This window comes from Equus przewalskii, chromosome 24 (genome assembly GCF_037783145.1).
Source record: "Equus przewalskii isolate Varuska chromosome 24, EquPr2, whole genome shotgun sequence".
NCBI lineage: Eukaryota > Metazoa > Chordata > Mammalia > Perissodactyla > Equidae > Equus > Equus przewalskii.
The window spans coordinates 13,323,427-13,349,020 of record NC_091854.1 but is presented as its reverse complement, the minus strand read 5'-3'; the positions used below and the strand labels follow the sequence as shown (position 1 = coordinate 13,349,020).

Genomic DNA, 25,594 nt, shown 5'->3' with positions numbered 1-25,594 from the left:
AATATACAATATGGTGGCTATAGTTAATAATACTGAATCATATATTTGAAAGTTGAGAGAGTAAATCTTAAAAGTTCTCATCACAAGAAAAAAATTTTGTAACTATGTATGGTGACAGATGTTAACTAGATGTATTGTGGTGATCATTTGCGATATATACAAATATTGAATCACTATGTTGTACACCTGAAACTAATATGTTATATGTCAATTATATCTCAATTAAAAAAAAAAAAGAATGGCTGAAAATGTCCCAAGTTTGATGAAAAACATTAATCTACACATCCATGAAACTCAGTGAAGTCCCTTAGATACATCGTAATTAAGCTGTTGAAAGCTAAAGAAAAAGAGAGAATTTTGAAAGCAGAAAGAGAGAAGAGGAAACATCATTCCCAAGAGATCTTCAATGAGAATAACAGCTGATTTTTCAAAGGCAAGAAGGTAGTGGGATGATGTAATCAGAGTGCTGAAAGAAGACTGTCAACCAAGAATTCTATATCCAATAAAAGTATCCTTCAAAAATGAAGGAAAAAGGAAGACATTTCCAGATAAACAAAAACAAAGAATTCATTACTAGCAAACCTTCTCTAGAAAAATAATAAATGGAGTCCTTCAAGCCAAAATTACAGGATATTAGGTGGAAACTGGAATCCACATGAAGAAATAGAGAGCACTAGTAAAGGTGACTATACAGGTAAATATAAAAGAGAATATAGATCCCAAATAGCCAAAACAATCTTGAAAAAGAAGAGGAAAGTTAGAGGCCTCCCCCTTAAATTTCAAAACTTAGTATAAAGCTATAGTAATCAAAATAGGGTGGTAGTGTCATAGACATATAGACCCGTGGAACAGAATAGAGTTCAGAAGTAAATATTCACATATATGGTCAAGTGATTTTTGACAAGGGCATTGCGATCACTGAATGGGGAAAAAACAGTTTTTTCAACAAATAGTGCTGGGAAAATTTGATATCCACATGCAAAAGAATGAAGTTAGACCCCTACCTTACATCATATATAAAAATTAACTGAAAATGGATTAAAGACTCAAACCTAAGAACTAACACTATAAAACTCTTAGAAGAAAACATAGGGGAAAAGCTTCATGACATTGGATTTGGCAATGATTTTCTTTTTCTGTTTTTGGTGAGGAAGATTGGCCCTGAGCTAAAATTTGTTGTCAATCTTCCTTTTTTTTTCCCTCCCCAAAGCCCCCCAGTACATAGTTGCATATCCTAGTTGTAGGTTGTTCTAGTTCTTCTTTGTGGGATGCCACCTCAGCATGGCTTGATGAGTGGTGCTAGGTGCATGCCCAGGATCCGAACTGGCAAACCCCAGGCCACTGAAGCAGAGTGTGCGAACCTAACCACTCGGCCACAGCTCTTGGCAATGACTTCTTGGGTATGACACTAAATGCAAGGCAACAAAAGAAAAAACAGATAAATTGGACTACATCAAAATTAAAAACTTCTGTGCAAAGGACACTATCAACAGAATAAAAAGGTAACACGTGGAATGGAAGAAAATATTTGCAAATCATATTTCTGATAAGGGATTAATATCCAGAATATATAAAGAACTCTTACAACTGAACAAAAATAACAACAAAAAACAAGCCACCCAATTAAAAAATGGGCAAAAGACTTGCACAGACACTTTTCCAAAGAATATATATAAGCCAATAAGCACATGAAAAGACGCCCAACATCACTAATCATCAGGGAAATGCAAATCAAAACAATGTTAGATACCACCTCACGTCCATTAGGATGGCTATTAACAAAAACCCAGAATATAACAAGTGCTGATTAGGACGTGGAGAAGTTGGAACATCGTGCAGTGCTGGTGGGAACGTGAAATGGTGCAGTTGCCGTGGAGAACAGTAGAGCAGTTCCTCCAGAAATTAAACATAGAATTACCATATGATCCAGCAATTCCACTTCTGGGTGTATACTAAAATGAACTGAAAGCAGGGGCTCAAACAGATCCTAGCACACCGATGTTCACAGCAGCATTATCCACATCAACCAAAAGACAGAAGCAACCCAAGTGTCCACCCGAATAAATAAAATGTGGTGCATACATATACAATGGAATATAATACAGCCTTAAAAAGGAAAAAAATTCGGACACATGCTACAACATGGATGAACCTTGAAGACATTATGCTGAGTGAAATAAGCTGGTCAAAAAAGGACAAATATGTATGACTCCACTTATATGAGGTACTTAGAGTAGTCAAATTCAGAGAGATAGAAAGTAGAATGGTGGCTGCCAGGAGCTGGGGAAAGGGAGGGATGGGGGAATTGCTGTTTGATGGGTACAGAGTTTCAGTTTGGGAAGATCACAAAAGTTCTGGGGATGAGTGGCGGTGACAGCTGCACAACAATGTGAATGTACTTAAGGCCACTGAACTGTACACATAAAAATGGTTAAACCAATAAATTTTATGTTATTTATATCTTACTACAATTAGAAATAATAACTAAATGTGCTCATTATCCCTTATCTCTGACCATCCTGTTTCCGGGAATTGGTCCTACAGACGTTCTGTAAAATGATATGTATATGGACAGGACATTTGTGCTGTTTGTACTAGCAAAAGATTGAAAACAAATGCCCATCAACAAAGGACTGGATGAATTAATTGCAGGATATTCTTAAGTGAAATGACCATGTTTTATGCTCTGTGAGTGTGTGGCAGTGAAGAATACAATGACTTTTAGTAGATTAGTAGTGTAGAGTTTGGTACCTGATTCATGCTAAGATACCAGCAATTTTAACATCCATCAGTCTAAACGTCAACTCAATGAAAAGGCAATGTTTTTCAACAGGCATTAGAAAGAAAAGAAATGTCATAACACTTGGACACTCACGAATTTTCTTGGTAATATCCATATTCTTATAATCCCCAGTGTATTCCCAAAACCCAACTCATGCCTGGCACATAGTAGGCATTCAATTTGTTGATTTAACAACTTTCTTCCAAAGGTAGCCTTTAGGCAAAGCAGGCCCAGAGAGACTGTATTAAGAGAATTTGCCTGGGAAGTCATTCAGCAACATCTTAACGCCTACATTTGAGTGTAAAACTTTCATTAGGTGCAGTGAGGGAATCCAAAAAACAGCTTCCTCCACGTACTCTAGTTAGAGAGAACACGTTCTCACATGAAAATCACTTAAGGTATATAAAAACGTGCACATAAAATAGAAAACAGAGAATAAGAAGTAACCAGATTGTTGGGACTAATGAGGGCAATTAGGATTTATCATACCTTGGGGGAATGTAATCTTCACAATTCTCTCCCAATTTATTCGAATGACATGTAGATCTAGTCTGGGCACTCCAGTATTTTGAGGAGAAGTATTACTATCCAGATCACCAGATAGTGAAAACACTGGTGGGATAGGAATCGATTTCAGGGCATGCTCCTCTCCATGGTGGAGTAATTGCTTGTTCTAGGGAACCAAGACTATACTAGCAGCTATAACCTCTACATTCACTAATCCAGGTTTCACAGTTGACCCATTAATTGGAATAAATCAGTTGAAAACTCCTTTTCTTATTTAATAATTTTTAATGATTATTGTTTCCACCCTTACCTCACACACAAACATACCCATCCTTTCTTCCCTTTATCTCACCAATCATTTTTGGTTAACTTTGACATCCTGCTAGAGATTTCTTCGTTACTTTCTAAATATCTTATTATGTGCACGGAGGTCTGGCTACCATCCTGATAATATCGTCACTTTCAAAAGCGCCATCAATATAGATCCCTTTTCCTGAAACATTTCCTATCAGCTATTCTACTTTAGGAACTTGGGCAAATTACTTTATTTCCATAGGTCTTAAAAAGAGGGGGTTGGACTAGATTGGAGGTTTTCAAACTTTTCTTATCTTGATATACAGTAAGAAATACATTTTTACATCATGACAAGGTTTGTGCAAACATACATATATTGAACCGAAAAGATTTACAGAACCATATTTATTCTTACTAGTGGTAATATACCAATTTTTGTGGGGTTTTTTTTGCCTTTTTTCTATTCAGGTAAAATTCACATAAAATAAAATTCACCATTTTAAAGTGTATGATTCAGTTGCTTCTGGCATATTCACTATGTTTTGCAATCATTACCACTATTTAATTTCAGAACATTTTCACGACCTCTAAAAGAAAGCTTGTACCTATTAAGCAGTCACTGGCCCAATTTTTTCCTATTCTATTTCACTTGATTTCATTTCGAAATAATGCTGAATGAAACTCACTGAACTGCTCTCATGATCCACTGATTAAGGAATCACAACTCACAGTCTGAAACAAATGCTGAATAATTACTAAGAGGACTTCTATCTCTAATTTTATGATCCTATTCCATTCTAGACATTGTTTCCTTCCAAGTAAAGTTTTCTATTTTGGAAGATTCCCACTGACATTTTCTAAGAGATGCCACTTGCTTTTTGGACTCATTTATTCATTCATTTAACAGATGTTAAGGGTTTGAATGAAAAAGAAATGAAAAAAACAGTCTTTACCTTCAGAGAGTTCACAATCTAATAGAAGGAGACTGATATAAAAATAAATGAGTATGGATGAAGGAGGGGAAGCGGTCAGTTCTCTCTTGTAGTGTGATGGGGGGGAGGAATTAAGATGAGTTTCACAGAAGATATGATCATAAGTTGACTGTAGAAAGTATATATGTAGGTGTTTTCTCATTGACGTTTAAACTTCTGCTCTAGAAGTCTTATTCTCAAGGCTATTCTGCCACTTCTCTACAATGGACTCTGCAAGTCCCAGAAAGAGAGTACAAGGAAACTGGGTTTCATATCGGCCAAGAAGAAGGAAGACAGGAAGGAGAGAAAGGGAGAAAAGAAGGAAACAAAGAAACTAACATTTACTGAGTACCTATAATGTGTCAAGCACATGTATTTTCTCATTTAATCCTCCTAATAATTACTGAAAGTATATATTCTTATCCACATTTTTCTCAGAGCAAAGACCTCTCACGTGTCCTAGTTCATTTGGTTGTATAGAAACATTTTCCAAGTGAGACAGGGATAGGGTGCCCAAAGCTTGGCACTTCAACGTGCAACTTTTCATTAAACACCTCTGATTTGCCAATGTTGTAAGATCTTTCAGAACTTGTCCTTTCTTAGGAAGGTAGCTTTGATGTATCAAAGTCATTATAAGGTGGGAAGGCGACCGACGAGGGTACTTGTAACTCATGCATTGTGGGGATCCAGAGGACAGAAAGAACAGAGAAGTAGACAGTAATTTGAAAATTTAAAGAAAGACATTCTCATTGATATTTACACCAGGGAAGCTTTCAACCCCCATCAATCAGATGGCCAGAAATGCAGCGTAATTTAAAAAATCATAGAGAAATAGGTCTTCCATTTCCAAGGGGACAAGCTCCCTTGTAGCACTTTGCTTGAAAGTTATTCCTTGCCCCAAGGAAAAGCTGAGGGGAATGAAGAGTTCCTGGCCCGCTGAGAGTAGACCGCAGTGATCCACCAACTAGATGGTCAGAGATCCAAAGGACAACAGAGCAGCATATGGAATAATGAGGCAATAGAAGCATTGCCTCAAAGATACAAGTAGCAAGTTTTGGGTTGTAAAAGGTAACAAGCAAATACATGATAAGTCTGAGGGCTTCTACAGCCATCAGCAACTGAGAAGGATTCATGCCAAGCCTACAAAGTGAAAAACTGGTTGGCAAAAAAGAACATTTGAAAAAGGAGAGGGGCCGGCCCGGTGGTGCAGCAGTTAAGTGCACACGTCCCGCTTCAGCGGCCCGGGGTTCGCCAGTTCGGATCCCGGGTGTGGACATGGCACCACTTGGTAAAGCCATGCTGTGGTAGGCATCCCACATATAAAGTAGAGGAAGATGGGCATGGATGTTCGCTCAGGGCCAGTCTTACTCAGCAAGAAGAGGAGAATTGGCAACCGATGTCAGCTCAGGGCCAATCTTCCTCAAAAAAAAAAAAAAAAAAAAAGAAGGAAAAAAAAAAGAAAAAGAAGAGCTAGGAGCCAGAAGTAGGAAGAAATGGAGGGAGCTGGTATTTTGGGGGCACTCATTATGTCAGGCACTGTGCTGAGTGCTTTACTTCTTATTTAAAACTCAAACTCACCCAAGAGAGTAAGACATACCATCCCCATTTTATAGACAAGGAGTCTGAGGCTTAAACCTTAAGTTATTGTAGTTGGGAAGGCTCTATATCATATTAGCAAAAAGAACAGAGGCAGGCAAGAGGGACGCCTTTCAACAGGGAGTTAATAGAAGGAGCTTTTAAAAGTTAATATGATATAATAAGATAATATGATAAAACCAAGAAAACTTACTTTTGGGCCTGGTGCTCCAGGTGGACCCTATAACAACAAATTTTACAAAGTATTTATTTAGTAGCTATCTCAAACCACGTAAGATACAAGCATCAGTGGTAAACAGATATAAATGTAAATAAACTCACTGGAGGCCCTGGGTGACCTCTTGGTCCTTGGGGACCCTAGAAGAAATAGAGACATTACTTACACATTACGCTTTGGGTTTAGTATAAACAAGGCAATTAAGATTCAACTTCTATCATTGCCTGTCTGTGTGAGGCAAGTCATAAGATTCAAAGTTGTTTCATGCTCTTGCACTTAGCTTATGACTAGCCACATTCAAGAACAAGCTGGATATTTATTTTCATGTTTTACTGATATTACTAGAAACTGAATTTATTCATTTTAATTAACTATTATAAATGTAACATTTAAAAATGTTAATACTGCCTAAGTTTGTTTTTCCTGTTATTTCTATCTTCCATCCACCTAATTGTCAAAGATGGAAACTTCGGTGTTTTTTGACGTCTCCTTTTCCTTCAAAATCCACCTATAATTTGGTTACCTGTTATTGTTGATTTCACCTCCAAGGCTCTCCAAAATGCTACTTCTCCATCCTCAAAGCAACTGTCTTAGTTTAGTGCTAATCATGTGCTATTCACTGAATGTTCATGTCCCCCCCAAATCCATATTGAAGCCCTAATCTCCAATATGATGGTATGTGAAGGTGGGGTCTTTGGGACATAATTAGATCATGTGGAGCCCTTAGGAATGACAGTGCCATTAGAAGAAGAGACACCAGAGAGATGATCTCTCTCCACCACGTGAAGACATAGCAGGAAGGCAAAGGCAGCCGGCCATCTGCAAACCAGGAAGAGGATCTTCAACCAGATGTGAATCTTCCAGCAGCTTGATCTTGGACTTTCTAGCCTCCAGAAGTGAGAGAAATAAATGTTTGCTGTGTAAGCCATCCAGTGCATGGCAATTTGTTATAGCACCCTAGCTGACTGTGACATCATGTTTTGCCTAGACTCCTAATTTGACTTCCTGACTTTATTCTCTCTACTATGCTAACTACATTCTACATTTAAAATGGAAATCTGATCATGTCGTTATTCAGTTAAAATCATTCAATGGCCCTTTACTGCTTAGAGGATAAAGTATAAACTTCTTAACAGTGATAGCTACCAGTTATTGAGAACTCACTATATGCCAAGTTGTGTGCTCATTTACTGAGAACTCACTGTATGCCAAGTTGTGTGCTCATTTACTGAGAACTCACTGTATGCCAAGTTGTGTGCTCATTTACTGAGAACTCACTGTATGCCAAGTTGTGTGCTATAATTACATTTTACAGTTAAAAAATGGAACGGTTAAGTAACCAGTCAATGAGGGGCAGAGCTAGGATTAAAATCCAAATCAACTGGATACAAAAGTACACATTCTTAGTCAAGGCGCATTCCTGCTTCTTCTTCAAGGTCTGGGCCTCGCTTCCACTTACTCTCCCCAACACATCCTACAACCAACTATACGTACATCTCTGAATCTTCCAAGTTCCTTCGCACTTGCACTTGCATTCTCTTTCGTCTGCTATTTGCTTGACCAGGAATGCGCCTTCTTACCTTTTCTATCTGTTTACTTCCACATTCATCTTCTACTACTTCTTTAAAACTCTATACCCACCTTGCCTACCCCCCACGACACCTCCCTCCTGCTCAAGTAACCACTTCTGCACTCTATAGTACATAATACATTGGAAAGCCCCTAGGGGCCCTTAAAAGTATCTTAGTCACCTTTTCATTTTCTGGAATAAGAGCAGTGCCTAATACACAGGAGGCGTTCAAAAACTGTTACTAAATGAATGAGTGAATAATGTTAAAATTAACTAGCATTAATTCAGAAATTAGAATGGTTAAAATGTGTTCAGTAAAATGTGAAAAATCATGTTGACATTTTTCAAATTAAAACAACAGTAACCACTGTTAAGAATATCTGCTCAAAATTTAACTTACTTGATGGTCAATTGAATGGTAAAACTGCATTGAGTCAAATTTAGATTATGGTTGAAAGATGGCAAAGCAAAATTTATCTTCAGCTGAGTTTTGAATAATGTTGATGCTATGCCTGGCTTGTATTAAGTATCTTTTATTGCCAAGTTGTTGATTCTAAATACACTGTGAAAACTAGAACAAACAGCACATATAACTAAAAAAGCATAGAGTGCTCCAACACCATGCCTGTTGGACATTTCTTCGTTTGCATAGTTTATGATTACAATTTAAAGTAGAAATTGTGCAAAACTTGTACCTCAGCAGCTGCATAAGTTTCAGAAACATCATGTTGGAGATAGCCTTTTAAATACACAGAGGCTCAGAGTGAATTTGGCTATGTAAGTTTCTCCATTCTGGATCAACATTGTAAAAATAAACAGCTGACATTTCACCCCACTTAGCATATTTATGACATCTGCAAAATCTCACTGATGGTTCAGTACAAAATATATATCTTATCTTTGACTTTGAAAGAGGAATTTATCATAGAAAGAGGAAACTATTTCTACTGCTGATTTTCAGTTCATTTCAGCTTGTTACCCAGAACAAGTCAGATCACCACAAATACAATCAAATGAAATACTTCAAACCAAACAAGACAGGGCAGGACAACCTCAGTGAAACAGCTACTAGAATAAGGCAATTAGCCAAGTAAAACAAAATATTATTTTAGCAATATGACATTTATTACTTCTTTTTTATTCCTCTAGCTGACCTACCATGAAGGAAAAGTGATTCACTCTTTCTAGATACTATATAAAAAAGTATCTAAAGCAGTTTATAATAAAACTATGATTGTCTATGTTAATTTCCTAAAGGGGAACCAAATTAATGTGAATGGTTATAGTGGTTATTTGGCTATAGTAAGAGCACTACCTCTGAAAATAGACACTCTCTTTATTTATTTTTTTTTGAGGAAGATTAGCCCTGAGCTAGCTGCTGCCACCAATCCTCCTCTTTTTGCTGAGGAAGACTGGCCCTGAGTGAACATCCGTGCCCATCTTCCTCTGCTTTATATGTGGGACACCTACCACAGCATGGCTTGCCAAGTGCTGCCATGTCTGCACCTGGGATCCAACCCTGTGAACCCCGGGCGGCAGAAGCGGAACGTGCGCACTTAACCGCTGCACCACCAGGCGGGCACCGACACTCTCTCTATTTAATCCCAGAATTTACATATGATCCTCCAAAAGTAACATATTTTTTCATTGGACTTTAAAAATACTAATAAGTGTATGTCCTTGAATCTGAGTATGTTAGACTTTTCCTTTATGTAAATATAATCTTTTCCTTTTTTTTTGCTGGGAAAGATTCCCACTGAGCTAACATCTGTTGCCAATCTTCCTCTCTCTTTTTTTCCCCCCAAAGCCCCAGTACATAGTTGCATATTTTAGTTGTAAGTCCTTCTATGTGAGCTGCCGCCACAGTGTAGCTACTGATGGACAACTGGTTTGGTTCCACGCCCAGGAACGGAACCTCGGCTGCTGAAGCAGAGGGCGCTGAACTTTAATCACTAGGCCATCAGGGCTAGGTCTGTGTAAATGTAATCTTGATTTAGTTTCATGATCTTTATGTAAGCTGGCTTAGGTACAAGTAGCTTCCCTTTTCTTATTCATAAATTGAGAAGGTTGCACTGTAGGATGTTTAGCAGCATCCTTGGTTTCTACCCACTAGATGTCACTAACAACTCCCCCTTTTCCCTTGTTGTGACAATCAAAAATGTCTCCACATATTGCCAAATGTCTCCTAGGGAGGGGGGGAACAAAAGGGCTCACTAGTTTAGAGAGTTTAATTGGAATTTTAGTAATATTAAATAAGACTTCTTAGACAGTAATGTAATCAGGACGGAATCAGTGAATTATATGGCATGGTTACCACAAATCAGGAAGATGTTCATGCGGAATCTGTCATGTGGGTGGCTGGGCTACTCTTAATGTAGGTGAGGGGTATGTATACACCATCTTCCTCACCCAAGTTGCTCCTAATCCTTATTTTCTGAGAGGTACTATGATTAATAGAAAAGCACAACGGTGTGGGACTTGGGTGACCTGGGCTCTGGTCTCTCCCTGGACCTAATCAGCTGTATATCTTTGAGTGAGCTGCTGCTCGTTCAGATCTCAGATACCTCAACTGTAACATAACAGGTTTGGTGAAGATAATCTCCAAGATTCACTTTAGAATTGTGATTTTCAAGCCTGTCATCAATTTTCTTCCTCATGTTTTCTATCTGGAGAAAGAAGGTACACACATGCATACAAGTTGGGAATTTTAAATTTGAAGTTTGTACGAATGTAAGAGAAAATGTACTTGAATTAAAAGAGTTTCATAATTTTTCATTTTAATGAATTATACTATCTATGAATTTAAAAAAGAATCATATACATATATGCTTTAAATTCTTAATTTGTTAATATTTATGACAGATTTTCCAATAACTTAGTTTTTCCTTATAATGCTTCAACCATCCTCCTCACTTTCAAATTGGAGGCAAATAAGATAATTCTGGTAATCAAGAATTGTGAAGACATTAACTCAGACGTAATATTTGAGAAAATATTCTCATTTTCTTCAACATTTTACTTTCATTAAATAATATGCTACAAAAATGACACAGCTAAACTAAAAATTCATATGCTGAGATTATCCTCTCTATATTTTTTCTACTTCTAAGGCTTTAAATTATAAGTCATAAAAATGAAGCAGCTAATCTAAAAATGCACACTGGGATTGGTCTCTATTTTTTTCTACTTCTGTGGCTTTAAGTTATATGTTTCAAGTTGTGATGTTTCGTCAACATCCTTTTCAAAGATGATTGACGCTAGGATATTATTTCTGCTATGAGCTACAATTTTATTTTTTACTAATTGTATCCTCTTATTTCTAAAAAGATTATTTAGTATCAGTTATTCAACAATAAACACAGAATAAACTAACAATTCTAACGTGCCAGTTAATTGTTTTTTTCAATGGCTAATTTTACTGCCTACACTAAATGTCACCGTGTCCCCAATTGTGTACTGGGAGTTTGCATCTTATTTATGAAGAGAACTATGGTGACCCACAGGGCCATAGACCAATAAGTATATTAATTCAGGAAACACTACTTTACCAGCTAGAATGGGAAATAGTTAACTTTAATTTTAGGCAACTTTATTTATTTATCAATTCATTTCTCAAATATTTCCTACTACATGATAGGTTCTGTTCTGGACACTGATAACCAGTGTATCAGACAAGGTTCACTGCTCTCATGAAGTTTATATTCTAACAGAGAAGACAGAAAACAAATAACTTCAAACAGTGCCAACTGTTAAGGAGGCAGGGCGATCAAGGAAGGCTACTCTAAGATGATACTTGAGCAGAGACCTGAATAATCACATAAGAACCAGTCATTTGAAGGGTAGGTGAAAGAATTTTCCAGTAAAAGGAAGGCGTGTTCCCAAGAATAGAAAGAAGGTGAGTGCAGTTGGCGGAGAAAGTGGTACATCATGAGTTTGAAGAAGTAAACAGAGCCAGTTCATGCAGACCAAGGTAAGGAATTTAGATTTTCTTTCAAGTGCAAGAAGGAGTCTTAGGGAGGTTTTAAAGAGGAGAGTGATATAATCTGATTTATGCTTTAACCATATCACTCTCATTGCTAGGTAGAGAATGGATTGTAGTGGGAAAGAGGAAGGAACAGAAAGCAGTCAGGATTTCAGGGCAGACATCATGGCGACCTGGACGAGGATGCCGGTGATGAAGAAGGAGTGGATGGATTCGGAATGGGATTAGACCTGACGGGAACTACCTCTGCTTTAAAGAACTCTTCTTTATGTTCTATGCCTTTGTTTGTTCTTTCACGGTGTCGAGGGGCTATTTATTTTTCTTTTGTGTAGCATCATAGGCTCTTACAGCTGGAAAGGACTTTAAGGATATATATTCTAATTCTCTACTCAGTGTAGGAAAACCAATCCAGTAACAGAGAGTCAGTCGCTAGGCTTCTAGTGACAGGCACTCACTATCTCACAAAACGACCTTGTTTTAAAGCAGATCATTATTACATTAGACAGCTCATTATTCTATTGAGCCAAAATCAGCCTCAGCATTCCATCCATTTAGTCACTCAGTATCTATTCTGTGCTAATTACGTGCTAGTTACTATAATAGGCTGGGAATTAGATGGTATCAAATGCTTCATGCCCTCATTGACCTTATCATTTCTCAGGGAGATAAGCACAGAAATGGAAAATTCAATTCAATAAATAAATCATTTTAATTTTATCCTCTAGAGCTACTCACATACATATTCTCTCTTCCTTTCAAATATTTAAAGACAACTATCACGTCCCAACACCTCATATCTTCTCTAATGCATTCACCACTTACTTTATTAAATATTTATTAAATACCAATTATAAGACAGAAACTGTCTTAGGAGTTGAGGACACAGCGTTAAAACAAACAACAGACAAAACATTTGTGTCATGCAGCCTACATTCTGGTGAGGGGAACTATAATAAGCAAAATACCAAATAAATATGTAATATGCCAGGTGATAAGGAAACAGGTTAAGGAAAGAGAGGGAGTCTCAGGCAGGCTGGGGCACTGCTATTTTACACAGGCTAGTCAGAAATAGCCTCTCTGATAAGCGGGATTTAAGGAAAGACTGACGAACAGCTGCCAGGCATTGTACTAGGTCTAGGTACTAGGTATTATGTCCACGGGTGGCAGTTGTGTGAGGCTAAAATACATCAGCAAGTCCACCTTGAGCAAATTATCTTTAGACTGCACGTTCAAGATGAGTATCTCTCTGTTTATGGCTGCTGCTTCAATAAGTTCAGCAGGATCTCTGCTGGGAGAATGGCCGCTTTACAAAATATCCTCTTTAACTCGGAAAAATTAACATCCCAGAAAGGCAGGAAACACAAGTGCCAGTAAAAGCCACTTAAGTCCCAAAAGTGCTGTGGACCTTTTGCCCAGCCTCTCATCACCGTGTCCAGGTGGCTGAAATACACGACTGAAGATTTGCTCTGCAGCCCTTGTGGGTGCTGACTGCCGGCTGGACATAGTGGGAATATACCTAAGCGACTTGGCAATGTCCTTGTTCTGGCACTGGTGAAGAAGGCTCACACCTCCTCTCCTGACGCCTGACAAGACAAATATCCCCTTCCACACAGTCATCTGGGAAGAATGGGACTGGCAGGTTCTTAAACATGTTTAGGGCTTATCAGGTTTCACTGCAATATACCACATTGCAGTGGTATCTACTTCCTTAAAACTATAATTTTATTTTTGTTGCATAAGTATCAGACACATACTAAAGAAAAAAACCAAACAAAGTCCTTGCTTTCATGGTGCTTACAGCCTGGTGACAAGTGATATTATAACCACAAATTTACTTAAACTTACAGTTTCACCTCTAAAGCCTTTTTCACCTCTGGGTCCCTAAAAGAAGAAAAATATTAGTTTAGTGTTATTGATAGTCATTTATACAATGTAGGTGAGGCTGTAAACAGAAACGTTTTTTCTATCTAGCAGACTTGTTCAGTAAATTTATACAAACTCTACTTTTCTTCTTCTAAGTTAAGCAAAGCAAAACAATCTATTGATTCATCCGTGCTGTGTTTTGCTATCCCTAGCTCCGCCTTAAAGGGAGACAAGGATACAAGCTCCCTGTTTATTGGATTAAGTCAGAACAGCTGATCTGATAATCAAATACAAAACAATCTGGAAAGAAAATTACCAAGTTAAAGTCTTCTAATATTTGTTTCCCTCAGCCTTTGAAAACCTTGTTTCTAGGGTGGTTTCCTCTTTCTTGCCCATCTTCTCTTTCGATTCCTTCTTCTGAGCGACATTCCACAAATTTTGATACAATGTATACATTTTCATTCAGTTCAAAATATTTCCTAACTTTTCTTGAGACTTCCTCTTTGATCCATGGATTATTTAGAAGTGTGTGGTTTAATTTTCAAGTGTTTGGAGACTTTCCTATTACCTTTCTAGTTTACTGCTTTTTTAGTAATCTTATTATGGCCAGAGAACACACCTTATATGACTTCAGCTCTTTTAAGTTTAATAAAATTGTTTTAGGACCACAAATATGGTCCATTTTAGTGAATGTTTCATGTGCACTCGAAGAGAATGTGTAATCTGCTATTGTTGGATGGACCTACTGTTTAAAAAATTCCTAATATTTTTGTGATCAACTTTGCAGAAATTATATGTTTTTTAATTAAAAATGAGATAATACCATTCATCTTTCCTGAAACCCAAATTTACACCTTCACAATATAATATGAATGTTCTTCCATACAATCTACATTCCTCTAAATATAATGCTTACCTAGTATTTAATATATCATAATATTTTTATTGAATTTCTTAGATTTTTCCTAATTCTTGTGATGACAAACAATACTGTGATAAATATCCTGTACACTTTAAAATTTTTCATAAAAATCATCCTCTAGAAAGTTTGCTTGAAATTACATGCACACCTGCAATCAATGGGAATTCATATTTCTTCTGATACATGCCATGTACTATCATTCTTTGTTAATCTTGCAGGCTAAAAATACTATCCCATTATTTATTCTCGATTTACATTACTTCTTTTGTGTTTCCTATCTTGTCCTTAACTCATTTTAAACTAGGATATTAACTTTTTAAAACTGATTTTTAAGATAACTTTACAGAACTTTCTTTTTTTTACACTCTTCCCTACCTCCAGTCCAGTATGAACAATTTGGTACATATCTCTTCGTGGTTTTTTTGAATCAAATATTGACAAATATATTTACATATACATGGGATGATTGGTCATATTTTAAAATATTGATAGCACATTATATATTCTTCTATGCATCCATTCAATTTTTCACACTTAATATATCACAAAACAACTGCAAGTCAGCCAAACTAGACATAATGAATTCTTTTTAATAGTTGCATAATAGTTGATGAAAGGCTAGACCACAATTTACTCAACCATTCCTCTACAGATGAGGATTCATGTGATTTCAAGCTTTTTTGCCAATGCAAACAGTTCTGTGAAAAAAATCTTTGAAAAATTTCCTTAGTGTTTTGAGTGCTTTTACTTCTGTGGGACAAATTCCTTAAAGAGGAATTGCTTGGTCAAAGGATATATGTACTTATATTTTAACAAATATCTTTCCATAAAGGCTGTAGTTCACATTTCTACTGGTGAAAACACAAGTACTGTTCTACCTATATCCCCTTCCGAGAGGTGAGATGTAATGTCTCCTTATTACTCTAATTTGCATTTCTCTGACTAAAATTTAGGAGAGCATCTTTTTAAATAATTATTAACCTTTTAGATTTGTTCTTCAATTTTCCATCTTTTTATGCCAATTTGTAAGAGCTCTTTATACATTAATCAATTTTATGTTGTATGCTTTGCAATTACTTTTTCCAAATTTATAATAATTTTTATTTATGGAATCTTTTCCCATACCAAACTTGAAAATTTTCAAGTATTCAAATACATTTTCTGTTCTTTTATAATTTTCAGATTTCCTATCTAATAGAAAAAGTCTTCCCAACCCCTAAGCTACACTTTAGTTTTCTAGATAATTTTTCTAAGATTTTTCTTTCATTTTTTTACAGTAAAGTCTTTAAAAGTTGATCTGAGATTGAAAAAAAAATTGGGCGAAAAAGAGTTCCAATTTCTTACAGCAATAGTAGGACTGAGAGTAATTCCATCTCCCTTCCCTGCCACTGGTGTAGGAATGGGCATACAGCTGACAGACACGAGGAAAAATGCAATGGAGACTTCTGGGAAAAGTTTTATTTTTTCCAAGATAGGGCTATAGATCACTTTTTCACTTTGGATAATTATACCTGGATGTAATTCCTGAGAAATTGTAGTCATCTTGCTATAAGCCTAATTATGAAGGTAATATTCAGAAGAGCAGAGTAGAGAGAAGGAAAGAACCTGGTCTTGGATAATGTGATTGAGTCACTAAATTAACCACATCTGAAGCCCTTCTTACCTCTGGGCTTCCCATACTGTGATATAAATTTCCTTATTGTTAAAGCCAGTTTAATTCTGCGTTTCTATTACTTGCAGTCCAAATCATCCTGATATGCCATTTTGGTTATAATTAAATTCCCATACATTCTGAGATTGAATTCTGGGTTCTAGCCTGTTACACTGATCGACAGTCACGCATCACTTAATAATGGGGATACGTTCTGAGAAATGCATCGTTAGGCAATTGTGTTGTGTGACCATCATAGAGTGTACTTACATAAACCTAGATGGTGTAGCCTACTACAGACCTAGGCTATATGGTACTAATCTTATGTGACCACTGTCATATATGCGGTCCATCATTGACTGTAATGTCCTTATGTGGAGCATGATTGTATTTACTTATTTCTTTGTACTACCATACAGTTTCACTTACAATGACTTTGAAGTAATGTTTTCTTATTTGGAAAAGCCCCATCCCCCACTACTATTTTCTTCACAATGTTTTGGCCATTCTCAAATGCTTATTCTTTCACATTGAACTTTTCTTAGAGGTTTCTTTGCAGAATGGAAAAAACAGAATATGAAAAAAATTTGATGTGCATGCTGAATATTATAAGGGCCTTTAAGAAGTATGTATAAACAAAACACAGTAAGAGATTTTAATTGAGCCATTTCTTTATCATCTTTTCCTTGACCAATTAATATTTCACATTTTTGAGAGAGAACAAGCATTCTGTAATCAGAACAGTATGTGTTCCTTAGCTTGCTGAAGAACCGCCCCCTGAAATATGAGAATTCTCCCACTTACAATCTCCCACTTAGACTATATAGCTCTGAGTGGTAAATGCTGAGAATCTAGAGAAATGTTGAGCTACATATTTCATCTTTTTAAAATTAAAAATCCAGTAACTTTGGTGGTGAATTCTTCTCTAAATTTATCAAAGAGAATAGTTATAATTAATACTTGAAGCACTCCATTTTACATTTTAACACTCTGTGTCTCTATAAATAACACGTTCAAATGATTCCAAATATTGCTTCCCTGCAGGGAACGAATCTTTCTTCTCCAAGTTTCAATTTGCCCCCTTCTACCGTGTTCTGTCTTTTCTATGTTTACACTGTTGTTAATACTCTAAAACTCTTCCAGGACCACCTTCCCAACCACTGTCTTCTTTCTCTATTTTATTTCATAGCCAAATTTCTTAAGGCACTGGCATCTACTAACTGTCTCAATTTCCTCTCCAGACATAGCTTGGAAGGGGTGGAAAGAGCACTGGTCTTGAAGTAAGAAATATCAGCTATGTAATTCATCAGCTGTATCACCTTGAATAACTAGGTGAACCTCTATAAATCTCATCTGTTTCCTCATGTCTTAAAAGGAAATAATAACACCTACTCCAGAAGTTTGCGTACAAATTTGAGAAAAGTTATTAAATATTTTTGTCTGCTTCCCTCCTCACTGCAATCTGTACTCTATCTTCTACTGCAGTTTATTCTCTTAAAGATCACTGTTAACTACTCCTTTCTTGAAACTCATCTATCTTCACCTGTGCTTTTCTGGTTATCCTGCTGTTCTCACCAACTATTTCTTTTTTTTAATAGTGGGCATGTCCAAAGACTCGAATCTTGGCTGTCTGCACTTCTTTTGCTATGCTCTCTCCTTCAGAAAACAGATTCTTTTTATTGCTTTAGTGATCACCCCGTCCTCACGATGCTCAACCTCTGCTCTCTGCCCCAGTTCTGGTTTCCTGTCTCCTCTCCAGTTTTGTTTTCTTTTTTTTGAAGATTAGCCCTGAGCTAACATCTGCCGCCAATCCTCCTCTTTTTGCTGAGGAAGACTGGCCCTGAGCTAACATCCATGCCCATCTTCTTCTACTTTCTATGCGGGACGCCTACCACAGCATGGCTTGCCAAGCGGCGCCATGTCCGCACCTGGGATCCAAACACCTGAGGTGCCAAAGCAGAACATGCACACTTAACCACTGAACCACCGGGCCAGCCCCTCACCTCCAATTTTAGGTGTCTACCTCCCGTATACACCTTTTTCATCATGCATATGATCTAAGTTCTCAGGAATCACCTTCCAGATGAAAATGTACATCTATTTTTGCCTTTTGCTTCTCAAATACACAGGGTAATCCTTTGTGGATTATTCTAGAAATAGGATTAAAGAAAAAAATGTGTAAAAGAAAAAAAGGACCTGTATTGCGACAAACTTACAGTTCTACCTGTTGGGCCTATTATACCTTCTCTGCCAAGGGGGCCAGTGTTTCCCTGTTGGAGTAAAGGAAAAATAGTCAGTCTTATTGCCAGGATAATTCAGAAAAATTCTAGAAAATTTCTTGTGCAATGGTAAAATTGTCTGCATAATTCCAGTTTTTATTAAAAAAATTTATAGTACTAGCAGAAATTACACTAATTTTGATTTGCAGCATGTGACACAATTCTGCATGTTATTATAGTTTCCTATCAGGATGGTTATATCTGCATAATTTCTAACAAGCTGATAAATCAACATTCCACTTTTTATATGGTGATAACGTCAATGATGCCATTTTATATGCATGTTGTTACATAACAAATGCAATTACTTTATATAAAAAAGATTACATAAAATGATCAAAATTTTGATTAAATTTCTTTATGGATGTTGAAGGAGCAGATGTTTGAGTGACATGCAGTGTGGAATTGAGAGAAAGTATGGGAAAGAACCAGATAATATTATATGTGACCAACTAAACTTCAGTTTCTTCATCTGTAAAATAAGAACGCTACTTCATAGGGCCATTGTGATAATTAAATGAAAACTGAATTAAAAGTGAGAAAATAATTAAAAGTGAAAAATGACTTTGAAACTGTAAGCTGCTATTTGATTATAAAGATAACCTTGAATAAGCTGGGTCATCTCCCAAACTAAGTATGGAGCCTATCATTTCTTAACGAACACAAAATATCTGTTTTAGCTATTTTTCCTCAACATCTACTCCCCCTCTCACTGGCTGCAAATTTCAGGCTTGCACTTAACCTGGAATACATAAATGTAGATATCTAACAGGTTTCCTCCTTGTCCAACTCCTGCCAAGGTACAGAAAATACTATCAATTGAGATAGTCATAATGCCACACAATCTATTGACAGTTAACTTTTATATTAAGTTGGCCTAGAAGGAGAGAAATTAACTAATACTCTAAAAGGAAATCTAATGGAATCACAAAGATGGTCTGTAAGCGATAATTTATAAATATTATACCCAAATCTCAAAGATCCATGATCAAACCAAGAGAGCTGATATCTTAACCTAAGTAAATATATCATCTAGACTGGCTTATCACTGAAAAAAAGTCAAGAAGGCTTTAATTTAATAAACTTGACCATGATCTGACTCTCTAAAATAATTTGTTAAAAGAATGGAGAGGTGTACATGGACTCTAGAAAAAGTAGATCAAAAGAGCAAAAAATTGCCATGTTTATCCTCATGTGTCCGAAAGACAACGTGCTATGATTGTAATGGCTCACACCAGTTAACTATATAAATATATCTTTGAATTAGAGCACAATTAATCCAGATTTCCTACTTCTATTAATTTATTTAATCATGGAATATTGATCACTGAGCAAGAACTAAGCACTGGGCCACTTAATATCCATTCTATATTCTAATAATGCAACTGGCAAGCAGAATTCTAACATATTATTTGGTCAATCAGATGTGGATTCAAATTCTGGCTCCTATACCTACTGGCTATATATGGCCTTGAGCAAATTACCTTTCAGAGACTTAGTTTTCCCATCTGCAAGATAGGGATGGTAGCATCTCTCACAGGATCTTTATGAGGACTGAATGATATAAGGGATACAAGCTCAACATCAGTACTTGGGACATAAGAGTTTTGCTAAATATTAACCTATCAAGACTTTTCACTTGTTTCTATAATAACTTAATGAAGAAATATCTCATAAATTAGTATTTGTGAGCTGGTTACCAGAGCTTGACTACTGGTCAGCTCATGAAATTTCTGGAGCTGCAAAGCCCTACAGAGGCCCAGCATTTGGTAAGATTCTGCTTAGGGCAGATGCTAGGCAGGCAGCCAACTCCTCTTTGACGATATCAAGAAAGGATTTAATTAGTTGTGAACTTAATAAAACCAGAATGAATGGATTTAATTAGTGGGGAACTTAATACATGTAAGAACTTAAAAGCAATATTTACTATAGAGAAGCCTAGCCACATACAATTCGCCTGTGGATAATCAAAAACTGGACTTTACATAAAAGCACTAGCTTTCCAGGGTTCTTCAGAAATCATAAAAATAATTAATAAATTTGCACCTGAAGGAATGTTGAGAAGGGTCTTTAAACAAACATTTCCCATGACAACATTGCTCTTTGTATTAGTGAAAGGAGTTTATTGCATAAGAGTTAGGGAAGGGGGTGCAGGACTTAAAAAATAGGACTTTTCATTTAATATTTCACACAAGACAGTAGTTTTCAGTTGTAAAGTTCTCCGATTCCTTTCTCCTGCCTCTGAGCTGCTCTCCTCCTTCCTGTCTCTGCTCTCTCCGCCCTTCCCTTGCCCCAGCAGCTGCTGTTAGTCACAGAGGAGCGATTACTGCAGTCACACCACTGTTTGAGATTTTAGAGCTTTTTTTTCTTTTCAGTTTTACAGGCCATCTCGTCAATTACGAGACTGTGGTTAATAAAAGAATAACAAAACAAAAAAGTAAAAAGACAAACAAAAACAATAACCAGTAACTGTCAGTGGCGTGTCTGCCCTATTTGTATTCTCTACAGTTTGCTATTCCAGGTGCTAAACAGCTAATCGGAGTTCTCCAGACCCTGATCTTTGCAACTTTTTAAGCAGTCCCTCATCACTCTCTGGGGATACCCACCCCTGAGCTGGGGAAACACAGCTATTGGGAAATATTTTTCCAAGTTTAGTCTGAGGAGCTCTGCTCATAGGCAAACCTTGTCCAGGTGGTTCCTGGGGGTGGTCTCTGGTCCCTGCTTGTATTAATGTTTATAACATGAAACTGCTTTATGGTTTTGTTCCTGGTGTGAGTTAATAAACACATTATCCAGTTTTCACATTAATTCTGATGATTCCGTTTAAAATAAGATCCGAGAAGTATGGGTGGTCTGTGGGGTCTTTTGCTCAAACTAATATATGAACTGAAAAAGGTTGAGAACCTCTGCATGAGCTCTAACGAGTTTCTACCTTAAAAGTCATTTTATTAAGTTATTTGGAGTGTATTAATTTTAGAGTTCTTAACCCTAATTCCTACAATCAGCAAAGAATCACAGTTTCTGGGCAGGTAGAATGACTTTGCACTTACTCTCTGTCCAAGAGGACCTTTAGGGCCTGATATTCCAACAATGCCAGCATCTCCCTCAGGACCCTAGAAATATAATAAAAAGAAAAAGTAAAAATCTTTAGCTCTATATGAATATTTTACAAACGAAATAATCCTGTACCAATCTATTAAGAATTGACTTTTAAAAAATAGGATGTGATAGTTAATGAAGTACCTGAGGAGTATTTTGGAGGAATTGTACTGAGGCCTGCAATTTACTCGCAAATACACCAAAAATGGATTGAGAGAGGGAGAGAGGGCTGGACATATGGACAGGTACATGATAAAGCAAGTAGAGTAAAATGCTATGGTAGAATCTAGGTAATCAGTATATGGGTGTTCACTCATTCTCTCAACTTTGCCGTATGTTTGAAAATTTTCATAATAAAATATTTGGGAAAATGAAATGAGAGGGGACAAAAACAAATTATTCAATAAAACGGCTAGGGAAATATGTAGTTTTACATAAGTTTTAAAATTAACATATTCAAAACTCAAATATATAACTCCATACCAACTGAAATTTTTCAGATTAAAAAAAAATAAATGCTCAAGTCAGAGACGAAATATTGCTATTTCGACATCTTTTTTTTCTAGATAGCTAGAAGATAAGCAGAAAACATGTAAACATACTTTGGGGCCTGGGAATCCTTGGAAACCTGTCAAACCTTGCACACCATGTTCTCCCTGCAATGTGAATAGATACAACAATCACTATTGTGTAATGGTGGCCTGTTCTCCAGAACAAGTGCTTAGTGAATTTCTGAGTTGGCACATACAGGCTGCCCTTTCAGGCCAGGCTCTCCACATGGTCCTTGATCACCTTGTGCTCCTCGCTGACCTCTTTTACCTTGAATTCCAGGTTGACCAGTTAGCCCTTGTTCACCCTATGGACAAGAAGAAAGGTGATCTTGACTTTAGGATCTACAAACATACTGATTTTTAAATGAAACCTAAATACAAGCCCATCCTTAGGCATAGTACAAGGCACTGGTAAAATGAAGTTCTGCATGATCATTCTCTCCACCACTATTTTCCACATAAATAACATTTGATTATAAGGAGCAAGAAGTATAGCAGTGGGGAAAGAAAATCCCAGAGATTGTGGTCATAGATGTGGGAAGAGGAGGGCAGGGGAGACCTACAAAACTAGGAGGAGGAGAGTGGGGCTACAGAGAGGATGAGGGTCTGTGGTGTGGAGGGGTGTTTGCTTCTGATGGAACTTGTATTTTATTTGAACTGATATTATTTTGTTGTGTTTTCCTTACTAGACAGAGATGATTCAGCTATCTGATACCAAAAAACAGCAGTGTCTCCTGAAGTGTGAAAGCCGGTTTTTGCCATGATTGTCTTATTAATCCCATCATTAAGAAATTTCCCTTATGTTTTCCAAGGTTCCTTTGATATAAAACCTCTTTATCTTCTAAAAGTTCACTGTAAAGATATACTTAATCACCATTATTTTATTTTAAAAAGGCAAATCTTTGTAAAATTTATTTTTATTTTGTTGTTGAAATGAGTTGCAATGTCGTTCACACCATTTCTAAAAATAAATTGAGGAATCAGGAGGAGTTTAGAGATAGGTTAATGACAAATGATGCTTGGGAGACTTTGACCAAAGATTCTTTACGATTAGCTAATTATACTTCACTGTCTTGAGACAAAGATACAGCTCTGGGACTTGACAAATATGGATCCTTTTATTCACACATAAAGAGGTAGGGATCTTACTTCTTTTCCTAGTTTTAGCATTTGCTCAAGTACCTTGAGTTTTAGTGGAAAGGGATATTCATGGTATAAGCATTAACAGAAGGCTCAAACTGTGAAAAGGAAGTACCATTTTCAGTTTATCCAAATGGGTAGGAATATCCGAAAATTCTTTAGAAGTGGAACTATGAAAATCTAAGAGGTAATAATGGTGAGAGTGTCAATGTCTTAATCCCAGGCTTTTATGAAATAGCTTAGGCATTGGACTAATCTCTGGGTTGTGTGGGTCAATTCTGTATTGAGATATCTCTAAGAGAGGTTTTGTTTGGAAAGCCTTTTGACACGTGACAATACTCTATGCAATGGATGTTAATGCAAGACTTAATTACTAACACTTTAACTCTAGGAAATCATCTGTACTTTTATCAAGTGTATTCATTGGTTGGTTAGGTTCAGACATGGAGGTACAGGGAGTGTATCTGAGAAAGTATGTATCTAGAAGTAAGTAAGATTTCTCTGTTTTGGAGGAGAAGGTGGATGACAGAGAAGGAAGAAGAACCAAATGAGTCAAAGAGTATTTTTTAAAGCATTGCCAATCCCTAACTTAATGAGTGCTTTTGGCAAGTTATATGCTCTGTGGCTATCACAAGAGATGGATCAGTCAAGGCCACATTCTTTCCTTTTTCCCTAATATGTTTTTATTAGCCAAATTTCATTAAAAGCTATTAATCTTACCATCTTGTAATCTAGCCAATGAACTCGGGACCAGTAAGAATGGTCAATAATGCTCATCCATCAGAATAAAGCATTAAAGTACCTTTGGGCCTGGAACTCCTGGGCTTCCTGGCAGGCCTGATGAACCCTTTGCTCCTCGAGGGCCTGGAGACCCAACCAGTCCTGCTCTTCCTGGGCTGCCTCTGATGCCCTAAATAACATAGATAAGAAACGAAAACTGGATTTCCTAGAAAATCCACCCAGAAGCTCAATAAATGTAGGAGGGGCTGGTGTTCTGAAAGGCTGCTGTTGACACACTGCCCAGGTTTGGGAGTTATCCTGGGCTTCTTTCCCAAACATGTGAAGTGTTTAAATAATGTTCTGGCTCACCTAAACTCTCTAATTAAAGTTAATATAATGGTCTTGGGTTTTTAAAATGAAAATACTGAGGCAGGACAAAGTCCACTAGTACCTTCTGACTTAAGTAGCCTAGGTGAGAAGTATGTTTGTTGCATTCCAACTTCTTGTATTATATTCTGGTGTACACGACAACTCTAATAACTGATTAATGTCTCCTTAAGAATATTCTGATGGATGTTAACTAGACTTATTGTGGTGAGAATTTCTCAATAAATGCATATATTGAATCACTATGTTGTACACCTGAAACTAACATAATATTATTTGTCAATTATATCTAAATTTAAAAAAGAATATCTTATTCCTCAATCGCAAGTGATTCCAGACAATTTACTACAAATGGTTTTATGGGGAATAAATTTAAACAAGCAAATAGTATTACCTCAAAGCCAAATCCTAAAACAAGGCTGGCAAACTATGGTTTGCAAGCCAAATCCAAGCCATTGCCTGTTTTTGTAGAGCTCGTGAGCTAAGAATAGCTTTTAGATTTTTATATATTGAAAAAATCAAAAGAAGAAAAATATTCAAGATGTGAAAATGATATGAAATTAGAATTTCGATATCTATAAATAAAGTTTTATTGGCACACAGTCCTGCTCACTCATGTATTCATTGTCTGCAGCTGTTTTGTACTGTAAGGGCAGAGTTGAGCAGTTGTGGCAGAGACTGTGTATGGCACTCAATGCTTTCCACTGCTGCTTGTTGCACTGCAAATTGCAGGGATGCAGTTAAAACTTGACAGTGTTTTGAGTGGAACATATACTGACTAAGTGTGAAATTTTATTTCATTTGTTTTGTTACCAGTGTATACCCATGCGTCGAAACAAGAAAAGAAGAAAAAAGAGGACGTCGAATGTTGTGTTTTTAAGGCACAGTGGAATGTGATTTATTTTGTTATCAAATTAGATGTCAAAGCTTTGTGTTTTATTATGTAATGACACTATAGCTGTGCTAACAACAAAACAAAACAATATACATCAACATTATCAGACCAAGCACTTGACACAATGTTCCAATCCCACTGGAATGTAACAGAAATATTACGAAATTT

The 25,594-nt window shown here is 36.6% G+C and overlaps 1 protein-coding gene across 18 annotated transcripts in view; it reads right to left on the bottom strand.

Annotated features, from left to right (window-relative positions):
* Positions 1-25,594, bottom strand: part of COL24A1 (collagen type XXIV alpha 1 chain) — a 349,075-nt gene that overhangs the window by 21,163 nt on the left and 302,318 nt on the right. For 15 of the 18 annotated variants that reach the window (XR_011532521.1, XM_008516954.2, XM_070592566.1 and 12 more), the window contains 8 exons: positions 24,227-24,334; positions 22,482-22,589; positions 22,336-22,389; positions 21,685-21,747; positions 18,572-18,625; positions 13,765-13,800; positions 6,472-6,507; positions 6,344-6,370 (listed from right to left, as the gene is read on the bottom strand). Coding sequence is in view for 16 of the 18 variants with exons in the window: in XM_008516954.2 (XP_008515176.2) it covers positions 6,344-6,370; positions 6,472-6,507; positions 13,765-13,800; positions 18,572-18,625; positions 21,685-21,747; positions 22,336-22,389; positions 22,482-22,589; positions 24,227-24,334 (486 nt within the window). In the remaining 2 variants the exon portion in view is untranslated. The remainder of the gene's footprint in view (positions 1-6,343; positions 6,371-6,471; positions 6,508-13,764; positions 13,801-18,571; positions 18,626-21,684; positions 21,748-22,335; positions 22,390-22,481; positions 22,590-24,226; positions 24,335-25,594) is intronic. The other 3 variants (XR_011532522.1, XM_070592567.1, XM_070592568.1) reach the window with 2 other exon arrangements.